Below are 18817 nucleotides of genomic sequence, written 5' to 3' on the forward strand. Positions count from 1 at the left end.
AAACTAAAGAAGGTGTCCAATTAAGTTCAACCACTAGGTCCATTGTGATGTTGATATATTTAGGTGAACGATATTATGTTGAAATATTTAGATGAACGATATTTGTGAAAATTTGCTTCTGAATTGAACGATACGATACAAGTGAAACTTGTGGGTTCCATTCATTGCGTTGGTGATCACATGTGAGTGCCCAAAAATGGTTGAAACGCTTCTATGAGTTTTTTCAACTTCCAAAAAATTAAACTGGCGTGACTTTGGCACAAGATGGTCCCTTAAAAAACAATTGAAAAAAACTGCGCGGCCAATTTGTGACGAATGCAAAATAGACAATGTCGCTTCTGCCTACATCATGATTAAAAATGAAAGGACGTTATTGGCCTTTTGTGTTCTGTTTGCTTTCAAATCACTCAATTTCTCAAGACCAAAGAGCATCCTGCAAATTTACAGATACAATCTGTTCATTTGGCGCGCCTAATCTCTCTCTCTGCTGTACCGAAGAAGAATACTTGGCAGTTCGCAAGCAACATGTAACTGTGCAGTACCAGTGAGTTTTCAAAAAACTTATACTTTACTCTCTGTTTTTGCCTTTGCCTTTCCTTTTCTTACTGTTCAGTTTGGTAATTAATCTGATTCAAAAAATCAGTAAATTTGAACTTTTTTCCATGTGAATTCGATGAGAGAATTAGATTTTAGAGGATGATGATGGGTTTTCTGTATCTGCAAAATGAAGAAAGCATGCAAATTAAAAGGGTGTTCCTTTACTCCTTCACTTAATTGTAACAGGTGATGGGGGTGATTGATTGATTGATTTATCTTCTCAATTGGAATTTTCTGGAGTTTCTGTGTGTAATTGGTATTTTTTTTTTTCCCTAAAAGTTTGTTGAAAATGATTAAATGGGTTGTCTTAAAGGAAGCGGCTTGATTTTGTTTAATCTCAGATATTAACTGGAAATTTTGCTGCAGCCTGCAGGTAATAATGTGAGGGGAAGGCTGTGAAAGGGCAAGATCTTGGGTGTAACCGTCGTAATGTCCCCCCAACTCTCTATCGTGAGGTGATGAAAAAGATAGAGGGAGGGAGAGACATTACAACGGTCACACGGTCAAATCTCTCCTGTGAAAGGGATTGTTGCCATGTTCCGCCAGTAGTTGGTTTATGTAAGTAATCTCCAATTACTATTCCTGCTCAGTTCATACTTGCTGATGTTTGTCTTTGTAATTAAAGAGTCTTAAACCATGATTAGGGTTTAGCAATCTTCAATAGCTCTTACAATAATCAAAAGAAATGTCACTTTCAGATTGTTTTACATGTTATTCACTGAAATGATGCAGAAGTCGGGATTAGAGTTCATATACTACATCCTTTCGGTTTCTGCTCTTTCGAGTCTTTTGTTTTAGCCTATTCTTGAATGTAAACATGTATAACTGATATTATCTAATCTCCGTCTTGCTTCTGTGCTTTATAAACAATGAATTAATCTTATCTAAGTTAGAAAATGATTAAATTCGGCTTACGCACTCTTGTACATCTCCTTCAAACATCACACTTACAAGTTCAGATACAAGGAATCTTATCTTGGAACTTATTATTTTACACCATAATAATCCGTATCTCAGGTAACGTTTGGATTATTAGGGTTTATGCATCCTTATGGAATGGTCATTCCGTTGTTTTGGTTCGCATATATAGTTTGGGAATGAGCATTCCAAATTTACAAATTCACTCGAGCCTAAGACTCCAAGCCGTAGGCATTGACTCCGAGCATCAAATACTCAAACCTAGACCCCAAGCTAGGGATGTAGGACATGAACCCTGAGAATGAACCCCGAGTGCTGAGTCCCAAACCTAGAGCTCCACTTTGGACCTTGAGCCCTGAGCTCACGCCTTTGAGCTTTGAGCTCAGGTATCCGACATCTTGTCCCGGCCCCTGAACTCTGGAACCTGGACCTTGGTTCTCGAGCCAAATCCAAGACTTGGAGTCCAAGATGCTCACACATTTCTTTTGATTGTGAGTAACCTCTTGATAGTTTCGAAGAACGGTTCATCTGGAACTGGTATGCACTTCACGATCCAACCAATTGGCCATGAAACAGCTGCAATTGCGACACAAGTTGCCCATTGCCTCAAAGTCAACCTCTCTGTGCTTGCAAACTTCTTCAGGAACTCCACCATCACAACTTGAAGAACGATAGTTATCCCCACAATTCCAATAAACAATTTGTTCCTGTGAATTCCTTTGAATACATTCTGCTTCTCCATGCTCCTCGAGTTGAACTCGTTGAAAATTTGACAGAGTACGAACGTGTTGAAAATCAAAGTATCATTCACCACAGCAGTGACATTGAAGATGGACTCGCCACTGAACTGCAAGGTTAAGAGGATGGCTATTTGATATAGAGCTTGACATAAAAGGTTTCTCCACATAATATTGGTTATGAGCGGCGCAGTTCGACCTACAGGTTTCTTCTGCATTAGCTCATCTGTTGGCCGCTCAGTAGCAAGGGCGAGAGCGCCTAGTGTATCCATGATGAGATTCACCCACAGCAACTGAACTGCTGTTAGGGGAACTTCACCAGCTGAAACTGCGGCGATAAAGTTGATTACTAGAGCTGCGACATTAACAGTTAGTTGAAACTGGATGAACTTCTGTATATTGTTATAAACACATCTCCCCCACCTCAAAACTGTGGCCACAGAATTGAAGTTGTCGTCCAAGATGATGATGTCTGAGCTTTCTTTTGCCACCTCCGTCCCTTGGATTCCCATGGAAAGTCCTATATCAGCTTCTTTCAATGCAGGTGCATCATTTGTGCCATCTCCTGTGACTGCAACCACATGTCCTTTCTGCTTCAAACACTGCACCATCAATAGCTTGTCGAACGGGGAGGATCTTGCCATCACGCGAATTCTATCGACCTTTTTCATTCTCTCTTCCGGTGTGTAGTTTCGGAATTCTGCTCCTTCTATCACTTGATCACCATTTTCCACATCCTCAGTATTTAGTATTCCACATTCTGTAGCTATAGCTTTAGCTGTGAAAACATTGTCTCCGGTAATCATTTTAATTTGCACGCCTGCAGACATGCATGTACTCACAGCTTTGGTGACCCCTGGCCGACATGGATCTTTGAGACCAACTACCCCTAGCAAGATTAATCCATCTTCTTTTAGCCTTGGGTGGGGCTTGTTGTCGTTGCTGTATTCAATTTCTTTCTCTGAAATTTGAGCATGAGCAAAAGCAATGCACCGGAGGCTACTAGCTGCCATGCCTTGGATTGTTTTCTCAATATTTGACCTACCATCTTCATCCAAGGACTTTATAGTCCCGTTGGTTTCATAATAACTCGAGCACATTGCAACGATCATCTCAGCAGCTCCTTTCCAGTGCACATGGATGGTGTTATTCTTCTTCTTTACAAGAACCCCGCTTCGTTTCTTATCTGAGTTAAACGTTTCAACATGAAGAATGTCATAACTAGGCTTCAACTTTTCCAGGTCCATACCCAAATCTGAAACAGCCCAATGGAGAATCGCTTTCTCTGTTGGACTACCAGAAATTTCGGGTTTTGATCCCAAAAAAGGCATGTAAACACTTCCGGTCGTGTTCAAGCCAACTCCTTGATGGAATAATTCACAAACATTTGATGTGATTGAATTATCTTTCTCAAAGAGATCTTGGCCAACAAAAAATTGAGTCACTTCCATTTCATTTTTTGTCAAAGTTCCTGTTTTGTCAGTACAAATAACGGTTGCTGATCCCATCGTCTCACAAGCTTGTAGTTTTCTGACCATAGCCTGATCATTCATCATTCTTTTCATTGAGTAAGCAAGTGTTAGTGTGACGGCCAATGGCAGACCTTCTGGGATTGCCACAACCACAATAGTGACTGCAGCGGAAACAATGCGAACTACTCCGCTCAACACACTATCTATGCTTTTGTTGCTACCACTGTACTCCTTTTTTCCCTCATCATCTCTTGTGTTACCAGTGAAAAAACGAATCAACAAGACTACAAGAACTAGGAAGGCAACTGCAAGGCCTACCTTTCCAATAGAAGAGGTTAGTTTGTCAAGCCTTTCTTGTAATGGTGTTCTTTCATTTGAGTCCTGCGATATTGAGCTCATCATTTCTCCCCACGCAGTGTTCATCCCAACTGATGTGACGAGCATTCGAGCATGGCCATCTACCACCTTTGCACCGGAGAACAGGAAGGGGTTCTTGGCGGAATCAACTTCAACATGGTCACTCTCTCCCGTCATGCTTGACTCGTCCACTTGTAAGGAATACCCATCTAGGAACAATCCATCTGCAGGTATTTGATCTCCCATATTCAGAACCACAACATCTCCAACTACAATATTGAAGATGGAGATTTCTTGTCTCTGTTTGTCTCTAAATACCTCAACTTTGATGTTGCTACTGATTTTAGACAATTTGTCGAACTGTAATTCTTGTCTAAAGTTACTGAGAGCTGAGACAACAATGACAATGAATACAGCAACAAAGATGCTTCCTCCCTCGTACCAGCCTTCCTTCGCTCCATGCTCTTTGATTCCAAATCCGAGAGAAAGCGCCGCACAGACACAGAGAATCAGAATTGTTGTATCTTTCAAAGCGTCCAGCACAAAATAGGACAACCCTTTTGGAGGCTGCTTGTGGTAGGTATTTGAACCAAAGGTTTCACGCCTTTGGTTGACTTCTGGCTCATTTCCAGGGATGCCATTTTCAGGGTTTGTTCTGAGAGAAGTGCTGACGCCGTTAACTCCTCCAAACTGGTTCAGAGCACACAAGTCCTTATCCCGCACCACTCGTACAAGTCCTGCATGATCAAATTCAGTGTTGGGGAGAAAACTGCACCGATCAGTTTCAGTAATGATTTCTTGGTGGGAAGCGCTTGGTTTCACATCCAGTGCAGTGTAAGAATAAGAGTGCAAGATCTCGGAGTCCTTTTTGTAGTTGTTTCTCTTGTTTAGAAGCTCTTTGGGAAGCGAAAGCATGGCCCGAACAGCATATATTGTTGCGTATGCCATGCGCCATCTCATCTTGGCTCTGGTGAGGGTGAGGGTGGTGGTGGTGGTGATGTCGAGGAGCAATTTGCCATAACCATAAGGCGAATCGCGGCTGCTTAACATGGTTTGTCAACAGTTAGAACTTTGATGAGTTCACACAGTTAAGAAAATAAAGTCGGAAAGAGAGCCTAGTTGAAACAAATTAAGAACTCCATTGTCATGTGTTTTTGCTCTGTTTTATAGCCAAATTCAGTCGGTGATTGCAAAAGAGGCAATGTGTGACACGACACGACTTGAATGACATGAACCGAACACAATACAAGTATAGGACTTGATGTGTACACGAGCAACGTTGTGATAGCATTGTATTTGTATTTCTCTTGTGAAATGGAAAGCTACTCCCTCCAAACTTTAGGTTGGATTTTTTTTAAGGTCTACCATTCAATTGTGTGGTCAATCACCCTAAACCAAAAGGTTTCTTGCGCTACATGCAATGGGGAAATTTCCTCTCTTGTGGTGGTCCTCCCACTATGTATGAAATGACATTTTTTTATCATGCTTCAATTACTCGATGTACGGAAGGAAAACTTTACAATAATGGTTGTACCATTGTCTCACTCTACAATTCTTTATTAAAAGTAGGCTTTACCATTCTTTATAAAAAGCAGGCTCTGCCATAGATTTTTTTTAGCGAAAATGATCTTAAGATTTAAAAATTTTATAAAAGTGGTATTTGAGATTATTCATTGTCAACCATTTTTATTTATTTGTGAACAATTTCCCTTTGAATTGAAGAAACCAATGGTTCAAGTGGAAGGGATGATTTGATAAAATTACCCTCAATTTAATGAAGGTTTTTCATGGAATAACCAAAATGATTGACAGTGTACAGTCTCATGGACTACTTCTATGGATTTCAAATCTCAAAGATCAAAGTAAGAATTTATACCAATTTTAGAGATCATTTTGGCTAAAAAGCCTTAAAAGTATGATAGTACAATAATGGTTCTAGGTTTAAAATTGTAAATTTTTTGAGGGTGAAATTAAATTATAGGAAACTTCATTCTAATCCTTGACAAATATGACTTTTAGACAAAAACATGATAAAGATCAAAATTTAATTATAGTCCCTTGATACATTAATCACCTCATTTATTAATTATATTTTGATGTTTAATTATTTCTCTCTTTCCTCCTAGTTCTAATGTATTAATTTTATTTCATTATATCATAACACATGTTGTTGTAAACATTTAGATAACTAATTTATGTTATACAAGATCTTTCGATATACTTTGTCTTTTTCATTTAGGTACATTAAATTCATTATAATACATTTTTGTGCATACATTTCGTTACATACATTTCAGTACATACATTTCGATACAAACATTTAGGTATATTTATTCAATATAAATACATTTTGGTATTAACATTTCAAGTATTTAGTCACATTAGTTCAATATAATAGATTTCAGTGTATACATTTCGGGATATACATTTCAGTACTAATATTTAGGTACATTAATTGAGTCCTTTTAAGTTTGAAGAATGCTAAACAAAACTAATGAATTAAAAAACTTTTTTTGGTCAAAAAAATAAATTGAAATGTGTATATTAATAAATTTAAATATTTAATTGGAGACATTGAATAAAATACATATTAGTAAATTTGAATCAATGATAAGGAGATTATAACCAATATGTAATCTAACACCAAATTTTTATTAAAATTTCAATCTTCTTACAGAACGTTTGTGTTAGGTGCACACTTGCGGTTTAAGCACGTAGTTAACAATTTGGTCCCTAAAGTTTGGCACCTTGTTTGTACAATATAAATTTTGTGAAGGGTGCCTGATCTTTTACATAAATTACATTAGATGTATTCATTTACTTGAGTGTTTACTAACATTCTGAAATCGAAATCTAACTAAATATGTGCAAGTGTTTACTTACTTTCTAAGTTGAAATGAGAATGAAGCCATTTTGATTATTGACTCATTCCAACCAAAGGTAATATAAAAAAGTGAAAGATAACTGTAGTACAAATTATTGGAACTCGTTTAGAAGTGTTTGCAAAATGAATGATAGCACTTCAAGTGTTTTTTTTTTTTTTAAAAGAAGCACTAGATATTTGCTGTTTGTAAGAAATACTTAAAGTACTTTTGCAAGATTCAGTTGGATTTTTATTAAAAATTAATTTCACAAATATTTTCACTAAAAGTATTTTCGATCATTTTAAAAGTATTTTCGAGTGAGCCCTTAGTGATTTCCTGTACTTCACAAGCAGCCTCAGAAGTCTCTGTCTTGCAAAATTCTAAAATAGAATTATTGACTTTATATTAGGTCCACATGACTTTTGATTCCCTTGTTAGTGCAATTAATCAATGAAATGACTTGGATTGAAAGTCCAATAACACAACTCTCATTCATTTCTCGTTCCAAATAAATAAACACGTTGCGGACAATGATACACCACCCATTAAATAAGTTTAATATTTAGGTCAATAGGAAAAGCGTGTTGAAAATTCAGCTTAGTTGTACTTATCATTCTTCTTATGAAAATATTAGGTTTACTGTTTGAATGCAAGTACCTTTTTGCAGCAGCCAAGTTCTTTTCCTTCACAGTTTCTGCAAGACCAGCATCTTCATGATCATCAACGTCGGACACTAAACTGTAGTGATTGGATACTATCTCTCTGGGACGCTCAAGCATGACACGGACAACACGTAACGCCAAAAAGGCCATCCGCCACCTCCTCTTAGCTCGGAGGGCGGTGTCAAGGTCGTCAAGGAGCGATGGGCCACAATTGTAGGGCGTGTCGCTGCTGCTTACCATCTTTCTTTTTAGGTCTAAAGAGTTTAAGAGTGAAAGAGATTAGTGGTTAGTAAGGAGGAGGAGGATGACCTAGCTAACAATGGTTGAGTTGTATTTATAGGCAAAAAAGGGTAGCTAACAATGAGATGAAAGCATATGTACCCTGTCGGAAAAATTGTCTAGCAGCAATAGCACGTTTATTGGTCAATACAAAGTTCTTGCTCAAGCCATAAAAAATAGAGCAGGTTTTTAATACTTTTTGGCCTACAATTGATAGAAAGAGAGTTCATCCTAAAGTGAATGGTTGAGTTGTATTTATAGGCAAAAAATGGTAGCTAACAATGGGATGAAAGCATATGTACCACGTCGGCAAAAATTGTCAAGCAGCAATAGCACGTTTATGTGGTCAATACAAAGTTCTTCCTCAGGCCATAAAAAATAGAGCAGGTTTTTAATACTGTTTGGCTCTTTACAAGAAATTTTGGTAGTGAGCGGAGAAGTTGTTATGTTGGGTGGGACTAGTACGCAGTCAAGTGTGACCAAGCTATCCTTTTGTGAAAAGTCGTCGTAAGGATGACATATTCGGCTGCTCCAACACAAGCTTTTCTATCAGTATGCATGGCTAGGACAACTCTCAGGAAGAGTAAAATACATGGAGTCTTATGTTTTTTTTTTTTTTGGAGAGAGAGATGTCTTATTACGAGTATGTAAGGAGTCAATCCTTATTGCCTTCACAAACTGACGCATACTGAAGTGATTTATTCAAAAAAAAAAAAAAAAAGTTTAGACCTACGTGTTAAACTGTAATAAACTTGTATTGTAAAGAGAAATATCATTAGAGTCAGTAGGCTTTTTAGATAAAATGTTTTTTGAGATTAGCATAACTTCTGACTGTGGTGTTTGAGATCTAAATCGATAAAAATGGTCACTGATGTTGTCCATAGTAATCATTTTGGTTATTTAGTGAAAAATCTTGGTTAAATTGAGGGTGTTTTGTTAAATCAACCCTCCACTGGAATTGGTGGTTTTTCAATTTAATCGAAATTTTTCACAAAATCACTAAAATGATTGACGGTGGACAATCTCAAGAATAATTTATATCAATTTTAAAAATCAGAAATCAAAATGAAAAGTTGTGTTAAACTCAAAAGGACATTTTGGCTAAAAGCCGAGTCGATATTCTTCTTTTGTAATTGCTCCGTGAAATGTAAAGCACTCCATTCAACTTAAATGACAGAACTGCTAGTTTTGCCTTGGGGAAATTGAAGAAAAATCAACTATTAAACAATGACTTGGGTCTCCACTAAAATCATCGACAAAAATTTCCAGCTCGATGTAAACGAAATGACTAAGATTATTATCTCAGAGAAATATATCAAATAGAAATAGAGAGGGAAATAACTGGAAATAACTGGAAAGATTGTTGGAAATATTGTGTTATGAACAGAGTCACATTGAGACATGGAAGTCGACATAGATATTTATTTATTTATATCTTTTGTGAATATTTGAAAGGTCCGCAACGTGGGTTGTCTTTTTCTCCCTACTTTATTAAATACTTTACCCCATAAAATGGCAAATGTGGAGAATTTTTCAGTATATTCGGAACACGGAATAGTACATCAGTTATTATTAAATAATTGAAGAAAATTTTTATTTTTCAAATATCTCTTCACTTGTATAACAACTCGTGTTTCGAGCACCCTAAAAAAAATTCTCAAAAATATGACTTTGCCTATTCTCATCTTAGTTGTTCTCAATATCCGTTGATTCATTTCCAAACTCATAATTGTCTTTTTTTTTTTTTTTCTTCTTTTAACAGCAAAATAAGGACAACTAGTAGTAAATCACAGTTATCTACTTCTTTCGGGTCTAAAGAGACTATGAGAAATTTCATCCTACCCGTGATTACAATTAAGCAGACTCACCAACTTGAAACATTAAATCCAGAACCTCTCTTACTTTTTGTTTATTAGGAAGCCGCAATTCGCACACTTAGCACTGGCTACTTGTTATCATTCAAAAATCAACATTGTTAGCTCCTATCAATTAATGTGTACGGATTTGCCAGAGATGACCCACAAGTTTGCATTGCATGTCTTGAATAGTTGAATTTTAAGGAGCACAACTTGAAAGAACACAATAGCAAATAGATAGCCAAATTTCATCGTTTTTTTGTTTTTTGTTTTTTTTATTAATTTTTAAATAAAAAATTGGCGGTAAAAGGAATTTTTTTTGAGATGAGCAATTCATTACCAAACATCTCATGTCTAATAGTGCGCTCGGATTTGCCAAATACTTAAGTTTGAAACCTCATACCTTTAAACGATTCATAAGTATACATTGAACTTTAATCAACACAATCAAAACAAAACGATGCCGATTTATGGTATTTTATTTCCTAGCCAACCTTTTGTTCAAATATTTCAAATTATGACACCCAAATGTAAAGGTTCAAGTCCAACATTAAATATCAAGTGTTTAATTAAGCTAACGACAGTTTCAAATTAAAGGAGCCGCCGCAAGTTGTAACAACCAACATTTGTCCGTACATTTTTGTACGGTTTTTTAAAAGAATTGCCGCCAGGGCGGACTTGGATCATTCCACCTATGCTTTTATTTATTTACATTAAATTCATTTATTTTTCTTCCTTTTGCAATATGCATAAAATACAACAACCCAATAAAATAAACGAATTGGACTAACTGAATTAATTTATCACACATTTTACCACAGCGGTGAAAATGTGTTGAACCTTTGCATGACGACGTGGGTTCAAATCTCATCAGTAACTAATCTAACATCAAATCTAATAAAATCTATCGTTTGACAAAAAAAAAAAAAAAAAAAAAACTAGTCATTTTTTTCTATGTTTGTTATAATTGTTTATATTTCTTCTGAAATCATATTGCTAAGGCGGTTGATTACGATTGGCTTCGACGTCCGACTGGTACAAAGCAACGTCATTCGTTTTTAAATAATTGTTATTGGCCTTAAAAAAGAACCTGGCTTCTCTGCCTTCCCAGTTCCTATACATTCTCATCCTTTTCTGTTTGTGCGGTTACGGTTAAATCACGTCAACATTTTATATCACTATTGCTTTTTGTCTTATTATCTCTATAAAAAAATCAATATAAATTGTTGACGTGACTTAACCATGACTGCACAAAATAAGAAGAGATAGAAGGGTATGGAAACTGGGAGAGCAGAGAAGCCGGGTCCCTTAAAAAAGTACGCAAACTCGATGTATCTCACGACAATATTAAAGAGAAAATGTCCTTTGAAAAATATATAATGACTTTTCTATGCCAATAGGCTTTTTATAGCAGCTTCTGTTCTTTTGCTAATGCATTTTTCACATCTTTGAGCACATATTTTTTAATTAAAGGCCGGTTTGCGGTTAGTTCTAGAAAAGATAAAAGTGTTTTTTAATCATCCAAACGTTTCCAATTATGTTTAATAGATAAAGCTACTTCTAGAAAGGATAAAAATGTTTTCTAACAATAAAAAACGCTTCCAACTACGTTTAACATATAAAGCTAGATGCATTTTTGGATCGTAAAAACACTTTAGGAGAAGCGCATTCATATGCTTCTTAAGAAAGCACTTCCAATTGTTTTCTTTAGGAAGCACTTAATATTTCAACAAACACTTATACATGTTTCTAATAGAAGTGGTTAGCCCTTACGAGTAAAAGCGTTTAGTTGCAGTCTTAAACGAGCCTTAAAAGCTAAAGGCATAAAAGCAGAAAGAAAAGAATAACACATGTGCAGTGGTGTGGGATAAAACTTTAAAATTTATGTCAGAAAATTTTAAGCCATAAATCAGAAACAGTTTTTCTCCTTAAGTAGTTTTGAGCTCCAAATTATTAAATAATGATTTCAGCCTAAACTGTTTTCATGGTAACTTTTTAATAATAAAATCCATGTAGATCATCCTAATTTGTTTTTATGGACATTTTAACTAAAAATAGTTAAATTGGATATATAATGAAAAATCACACTAGCTACCCCATTCTTAAACACAAGTTCATAACATATGCATCACATGAAACATGAAAGTCATGGAACAACATAAAAAAACCCTTGTACCCATACGAAACACATGAAAATATTTGCATTGTATATATGTTTGAACAAATACGTAGGTATTTGTAGAAATTTTTGGTAAAATTTTATTTAAATTATTTGTTAATTGTTTTAGCCATTTGATTTAATTTTGGGCCATCAGACCTTCTTTTACCATTAGATTTGCTGATGTTCAATCTCTGTAATTTGATGTAATGGAATTATAAATTTGATTTAAAAACCAGTTCAAATTTGAACCGTTGTATCAACCAACAATTCAATTTTTATAGCTGTCAAATTAAAAAGAAAAAGTCATTGGGCTCATTGCACATGGCCAACAAAGGCGTCAGCTCCTGGGGGCAGTGCTGACGCTTTGTCTCGTGTCATGCACGTCGAAGCTGTGTGAATGCGAACAAATTAGGCACGTTCGCTCACACTGGTGGGCCCGCCATTATACCTGGCTCAATTTCTTGAGGAAATTTGGCCCAAAACGAATTTTCTCCTTTTAGACCACCATGTTTATTTATGTCCCTTTACTCTCATTTTATTTAATTTAATTCAATAGCCCGAAATATAAGTGTGCGAAAGAAGACAATAAGTGTACAGAAATCGCTACAATTTCCTCAAACAAACTCTCATCCATCGGATTCCACTTTCTCCAACTTGCCATTTCCACATCGAATCCTATCTTCAGTCTCTACAGATGGTCCAGAAAAATCATTTTCTTTTCAGAAAAAAAAGGCAGTACTAGATCACAAGAATCACCACTAGGACAAATTACATGACAAATGCAATTTCCTGGTGGTTTCCCTCGTCAAAGGTGGAAGAGCTTTCCACGACTAAATGGCCTACCTCATTAATCACGACATTGACCGAAACCAAGTTGATCTTACTTTAAAGGCAGAAATACCCCAAAAGGCCGTCGCTGCAACTTCCTAGCAACTTCCATTCACTAAATGCTTCTCTGTTTTTACATTACGTCCCTGCCGCGGCCGAATCGTGTGCCTCGGTTACACCGACGATGACAGCAACATCCGTGATGTCAATGGGGTATGTTGAACTGTCCTCATTGAGTGTTTCATCGGTTTAAAAATGACCTGTAAGGAAAATGCAGAGCTTTTTACGTATAATATTCCACGCACAGCTTATGATATTGTTTTTAACCATATGCGTACTGTAAAGGGAACGCAATTTGCGCTACCGGTCCCGTGCGCAAATAGCACTCCCTTTACTACGTATTTGATCACGAGATAAGATATCACTACGATAAATTTTGATCACGAGATGAGATATCATTACTACAAAATTGATCACAAGACAGGATATCGTTAATACAAATGTATGCACAACTTATGATGTTGATTTTAACCACATGTGTATTGTAAAGGGAGTGCAACTTGCGCTACCGGTCACCATCAAAGCTTTGGTGATATTTGTCCGTTGCGCAAATAGCGCTCCCTTTACTGCGTATTTGATCACGAGATAAGATATTACTACGACAAATTTTGATCACAAGATGAGACATCATTACTACAAAATTGATCACAGATTCACAAGACAAGATGGCATTGATACAAATGTGCTCACAAGATAAGATACCGACACACTACTTTTCCATATTTTTGTGTGTATGAACTTGTGTAACACTCTACTGCCATTTTCTTTTATTATTTCGGAGACCATAACAAATCCAGTTTGATATTGTGTCAGCATGTAAATGAAGCAGAAATTTCCTAATTAAATAGCTTGTACGAATTTCTGCGTTTCACATGAATCCACCAAACCTAGCGGTGCAGAAATGCAAGGAAACAACCACGGCTAATTTGACTAAATTATATTTTTCAAAGCATTTAAGTTATACATTTTGGTGAAGCATGTAAGATCGAAGAAGTTCTTGGCTTTATAAATATTTTCATAAATTTTTAATGTCAAACATACCAAAACCAAATAAGTTTCTAAAATACGTAGCTAAGTTTATTTTTAAAAACAAAATAATTGTTTGTATAACTATCCTGCATACGTTGAAGTTTAAAATCCTACGTATGCCGAAAATCAACGTAGTTAATTTATTTTATAGATGAAAATGATGCTTTCAAGAAACTATTTGCCTGTATCCAAGGTAAACCCTTATAAACAAAATAAAGTCTATTGATCTTAATTAATTTACAAAAGAAATTGATTCTTTTCAGATATGTGCAACGTTACAAAGATAAAAATTCATAAGCAGAAAGTCTATGCAGAATGACTTCACAAGGATAGTCCAAAATCATACATCCCCTAGAACATGTAGTTATGAGGTACAAGATGCCTTAAACCGTTTAATGTTTGGGTCTAAAGTTGTTTGTCTGTATTGATGTTCAACCTATGTCAAAGTTAGTACTTAAAATGAGCGTTTAGTTTGGGCTCTTTCGGCAACGAGCCCCGAGTGCTATCCGTGTAAACTGAACGCAGTAACACCCTAAGAACATTGTGCATTCAAGCTCGATTAAATCAATTACAAAGTAAGGATGCAGTCAAGAGAAGGTCAAGCTAGATTTAAATCAAACAAGGCCACCCATTAACCTGTTCAGTTCTACACGCACAAGTCACAGTAAGGCAAATGTAGAGTTTTATACGTATAATATTCCATGCACAATTTATGATGTTGGTTTTTGTCATATGCGTATTGTAAGGGGAGTGCAATTTGCGCCAGCGGTCACCATCAAAGCTTTAGTGATATTCGTCCGTTGCACAAATAGCACCTCCCTTCACTAAATATTTGATCACGAGATAAGATATCATTATGAAAAATTTGATTACAAGACGAGATATCATTACTACGAAATTGATCACAAGATGAAATATCATTAGTACAAACTTGGTCACAAGATAAGAAATCGACAGTATGTTTCCATATATTATTGTGTGATGAAATTGTGTGAACACTCTACTGCCATTTTTATTAATATTTCGGAGACCATAACAAATCCAGTTTGATATTGTGTCAGCACATAAACAAAGCAGAAATTTCCTCGCTAAATAGCTTGTATGAATTATTTACTGCCATTTTCTTTTATTATTTCGGAGACCATAACAAATCCAGTTCGATATCGTGTCAGCACATAAATGAAGCAGAAATTTCCTCGCCAAACAGCTTGTAGTTATTTCTGTGTTTCATGTGAATCCACCAAACTTAGTGGTGCAGAAACACAAGGAACAAACCACAACATCAAGTAGCAAATTAGATAGTGTAAGTTGACAGTTATATTTTTAAAAGCATTAAGTTATATATTTTGGTGAAGCATGTAATATCAAAGAAGTTCTTGGCTTTATAAATATTTTCATAAATTTTATGTCAAACATACCAAAACCAAATAAGTTTCTAAAATACATAACTAAGTTTATTTTTAAAAACAAAATAATTGTTTGTATAACTATCCTGCATATGTTAAAGTTTAAAATCCTACGTGTGCCAAAAATCAACGTAGTTAATTTAGTTTATAAATGAAAATGATACTTTCAAGAAACGATTTGCCTATATCAAAGGTAAACCCTTATAAACAAAAAAAGTCTATAGAGTTAAATTAATTTACATAAGAAATTGATTCTTTTCAGATAGCTATGTGCAATGTTAAAGATAAAAATTCTGAAAGTCTATGCAGAATAACTTCACAAGGATAGTTCAAAATCATATATCCCCAAAAACATGCAGTTATGAGGTACAAGATGCCCTAAACTGTTTAATATTTGGGCCTAAAGTTTTTTGTTTGTATTGATGTTCAACCAAGGTCAAAGTTAGTACTAAAAATGAGGGTTTAATTTGGGCTCTTTCGGCCCAACGAACCCTGAGTGCCATCCGTGTAAACTGAATGCAGTAGCACCCTAAGAACATTGTGCATTCAAGCTCAATTAAATCAATTACAAAGTAAGGATGCAGTCAACAGAAGGGCAAAGATGGATTTAAATCCACCAAGATCGCCCATTAACTTGTTCAGTTCTACATGCACAAGTCACAGTGAATCACTAATGACGATGGATGCATTCGCCCGTAGTTTTAGCATTGCAGCAAACCCATATCAGATATATAGCAGATTTGACAATCTAAACAAAATATATCAAGCAAAGCGAAAACTGCAGTACGAGGTGAACTTTACCACATAGTTGCACAACCAAATGTTTCTTAACACAATGAACAATCAGATTAACATATGCTTTCTATCACTCAAATGACTGCCATCGAATTCTTACAAGTTATAACTAAATACAACTTGAACCTGCACAAAAATTCCTATCCGAAACCAAAATCATACGAAGCTCATCCGATACTATAACACAATTATATTATACTCCCAAGTTTCGAACACTAAATTCAGAAATGCATTGAAACTTTTCTACTTTTTCCATGTTAAATCAAAGAAGCAGAGTTCAACCGAACATACCTTTTGCACAATCCCACTTCATCAGCAACAATTTCGTCCAAAATTTCATCACAAATGCACCAACTTTCACCTCCATTTTCCAAAATCTCACACCTTCAGTGTCAAATTCTCACCGCCCAAAACTCCATCAACCTCACTATCCGAACCAAACAACTCACCAGCCCTATAATTCGTGGTAGAACCCGAAATCCCCAATTTGTCCAATCCAATCAAATTGACCCACGTACTCCGATCCGCCACAGTCCCCCAGCACACCAATCTCTCAGCCTGTTTCACGTTCACGCCTGCAATCCTCGCTTCTCTGAAGGGCTTCAGGCACTTCTCCTTCGCAAACCCGTCGCATTTCTCTTTTGCTGCCGTCAAACAACCCTCCATTTCTCTCTCCTCGCACTGCTCCCTCTGTTTGAAGTCCGGCGCTTTCTGACCAATCAGAGCTCGCCACCACGGGGGCTTACACTTTTCGGATCCGCTGATGGCGCAACCGATCCTTGCGCCGGCCTCGCACTGCTCCACCATCTTGGACTTGCAGGCTCTGTACGCGTTTGCCCAAGCCTTTGGGTCTCGAAACGCCAGGACGTACGGACCGCAGGACGGGTCGTCGGTTGGGCTTGCCCGAACCGGTCCGCGGAGTAATGGGACCGGACGGTCGAATTGTATGGTTGTTGCAGCAGCTGAATGCTCGTCGATATGGTTCGATTCCGAAGCCGCCATTTTTAGGGTTGAGAGAGAAGAAAAGAAGGCGCCAGCGGAGGTTAGAGATTTGGCGCAAAACTGTTGTATTCCGACTGAAAAAAAATAATATATATATATATATATATATGGACTTGTTTGAAAATATTTTTTATTTAAAGTATTTCATGAAGATCTCTATAAAAACGTTTTTATAATTTAAAAACGTTTTTAATCATCTGAAAACCATTTAAGCAATAAGAGAGCTCAGCTTATTTACAACTAAACAAATTATCCCAAATTCGAATTGGGTTGGGCTTAAGAGGAAAAAGGGCGCTTCACTTTCTTAAAGCCCAATTATGCTTGGATTGAAGGCCCAATTACACAATGTAGGTTTTTTTTAATAAATAAATTATCTTCTTTTTATTTTATTTATTTTTAGGCGTACATTTTTTTAATAGAATTGATATTATGATCTAAATCTAAATTAAGGGAAATTCAAACTTAGGTGCGAATACGTACGGATGCCAAATAATACAGCTATAATTTAAAAAATTCTAAACAAATTAAGTTGTGAACAATAAAAGTGAAATGGCACCTCTCATATAATACAACCGTAATTGCACAATTTGCATTGCTTCCTAATCAATGAGTATAAGGATTAAACACATGATTTAATTTTGATCAATTTTTCTATTTCTAGTAACATGATTAAGAAAGGAGGAAAAGATCAACTGAGCATCATCATCCTTGCAAATTCTTCATAGCTAACTAGACCATCACCATCTAAATCAGCTTCTTTAATCATTTGTTCAGCCTCTTCGTCAGTCAGTCTTTCTCCTAAATTTATCATCACTTGTCTCAGCTATAAAAAAACAAAACAAGTACATAGAGACATGAGTAACATTTCAAGCATCATCTGTTATCCCAAATTTTTTATACCAACTAAGGTGATACATAACATGACAGTTGTTTACTGATCGTAAATAAATGAAGTTTAAAGTAAATCCAAACACGAAGAAACCCTAATTCTGACACATCAGTTGGGATTTAAAAGGTCGGGTCGCCAATTAGGCCAAATGAAACTAAAGTAAACTATAATTTAATGTGTACCTCAGAGGCTGAAATGTAGCCATCTTGGTCTCTGTCAAATACTTTGAAGGCTTCTTTGAGCTCCTCAGCAACATTTTCCTGCAAGATTAAATACAATCTTCTTCAATTAAACTGGATCCAAAAGCTTAATTAACACAATTAGGTCTAACAGTTTGATATTATAGAGCTTAATTACCTTCATCTTTCTTGACATAATATTCAAAAACTCTTCAAAATCTATGGTCCCATTTCCATCAGCACCAATCTCACTTATCATGTCTTGGATTTCTTCTTTTGTAGGACGTTGATCCAGTGACTGGATCACTGTTGCTAGTTCTTCCAATCTAATAAGTCCTGCAAATAAAGACTCAATCAAAAACCCTAGCAACTCATCAAATTGAGCACGAAAGCACGTGATGGATGAACGCGAGAGGAATCGATGTATACGATTGTAGGAACTCCCGTCCCCAGTCGAGAAGAATCACTTAACGAAAACATACGTAAAGTAATATGATTAAACGTGAACTGATAAGAACTTACCATCTGAATCCTTGTCAATGAGGCAAAAGGCTTCCTGGAACTCAGAAATTTGACCTTCTGTCAATGCATCTGCCATTTTTTGGGATCAAAAGCTGAGAGAAAAACAAGTTGGCTTTCTGTTTGGCAGCTGAGAAAGTTGTATTGCTAATGTGGAACAAAGAATGGTATTTTGGAGCTGGCCTTGAGTGTTGGAATTGTCTGCGT

The 18817-nt window shown here is 36.1% G+C and overlaps 3 protein-coding genes and 1 long non-coding RNA gene across 4 annotated transcripts; 1 reads left to right on the top strand and 3 right to left on the bottom strand.

Annotated features, from left to right (window-relative positions):
* The first annotated feature begins 321 nt into the window (after nt 1–321).
* LOC103960083 lies at nt 322–4870 on the top strand. Its single transcript, XR_669194.2, has 6 exons — nt 322–544; nt 964–1155; nt 3988–4058; nt 4141–4311; nt 4461–4657; nt 4729–4870. It is a non-coding gene; the product is annotated as an uncharacterized LOC103960083 (long non-coding RNA).
* LOC125467916 (calcium-transporting ATPase 12, plasma membrane-type-like) lies at nt 1495–8495 on the bottom strand. The gene is made up of 3 exons (XM_048585821.1): nt 7989–8495; nt 7603–7861; nt 1495–5120 (listed from the first exon to the last, which is right to left on the bottom strand). The coding sequence occupies exons 2-3, from the start codon at nt 7845–7847 to the stop codon at nt 1988–1990; spliced, it is 3378 nt and encodes a 1125-aa protein (XP_048441778.1). The 5' UTR covers nt 7848–7861; nt 7989–8495; the 3' UTR covers nt 1495–1987.
* A 3973-nt stretch (nt 8496–12468) lies between these two features.
* Nucleotides 12469–17111, bottom strand: LOC103960084. Its single transcript, XM_009372474.3, has 2 exons — nt 16313–17111; nt 12469–12991 (listed from the first exon to the last, which is right to left on the bottom strand). The coding sequence occupies exon 1, from the start codon at nt 17021–17023 to the stop codon at nt 16400–16402; it is 624 nt and encodes a 207-aa protein (XP_009370749.1). The 5' UTR covers nt 17024–17111; the 3' UTR covers nt 12469–12991; nt 16313–16399.
* A 451-nt stretch (nt 17112–17562) lies between these two features.
* LOC103960085 (calmodulin-like protein 11) lies at nt 17563–18817 on the bottom strand. The gene is made up of 4 exons (XM_009372475.3): nt 18614–18817; nt 18270–18427; nt 18095–18172; nt 17563–17846 (listed from the first exon to the last, which is right to left on the bottom strand). Exons 1-4 carry the CDS (start codon nt 18687–18689, stop codon nt 17712–17714), a joined length of 447 nt encoding a protein of 148 aa, XP_009370750.1. The 5' UTR covers nt 18690–18817; the 3' UTR covers nt 17563–17711.

This window comes from the organism of the source record quoted next, unplaced genomic scaffold (genome assembly GCF_019419815.1).
Source record: "Pyrus x bretschneideri cultivar Hongxiangsu unplaced genomic scaffold, Pyrus_bretschneideri_v1 Contig23, whole genome shotgun sequence".
Classification (NCBI taxonomy): Eukaryota; Viridiplantae; Streptophyta; class Magnoliopsida; order Rosales; family Rosaceae; genus Pyrus; species Pyrus x bretschneideri.

What these genes read in the sequence shown, in the direction of transcription:
- LOC103960084 (XM_009372474.3), bottom strand. Translation starts at nt 17,023, where the DNA reads ATGGCGGCTTCGGAATCGAACCATATCGACGAGCATTCAGCTGCTGCA.
- LOC103960085 (XM_009372475.3), bottom strand. Translation starts at nt 18,689, where the DNA reads ATGGCAGATGCATTGACAGAAGGTCAAATTTCTGAGTTCCAGGAAGCC. An exon ending in CATTGACAAGGATTCAGATG is followed by an intron (nt 18,428 to 18,613) that starts GTAAGTTCTTAT and finishes CTTTATTTGCAG; the next exon opens with GACTTATTAGATTGGAAGAA. An exon ending in TTATGTCAAGAAAGATGAAG is followed by an intron (nt 18,173 to 18,269) that starts GTAATTAAGCTC and finishes TTAATCTTGCAG; the next exon opens with GAAAATGTTGCTGAGGAGCT.
- LOC125467916 (XM_048585821.1), bottom strand. Translation starts at nt 7,847, where the DNA reads ATGGTAAGCAGCAGCGACACGCCCTACAATTGTGGCCCATCGCTCCTT. An exon ending in AACTTGGCTGCTGCAAAAAG is followed by an intron (nt 5,121 to 7,602) that starts GTACTTGCATTC and finishes CATGTTAAGCAG; the next exon opens with CCGCGATTCGCCTTATGGTT.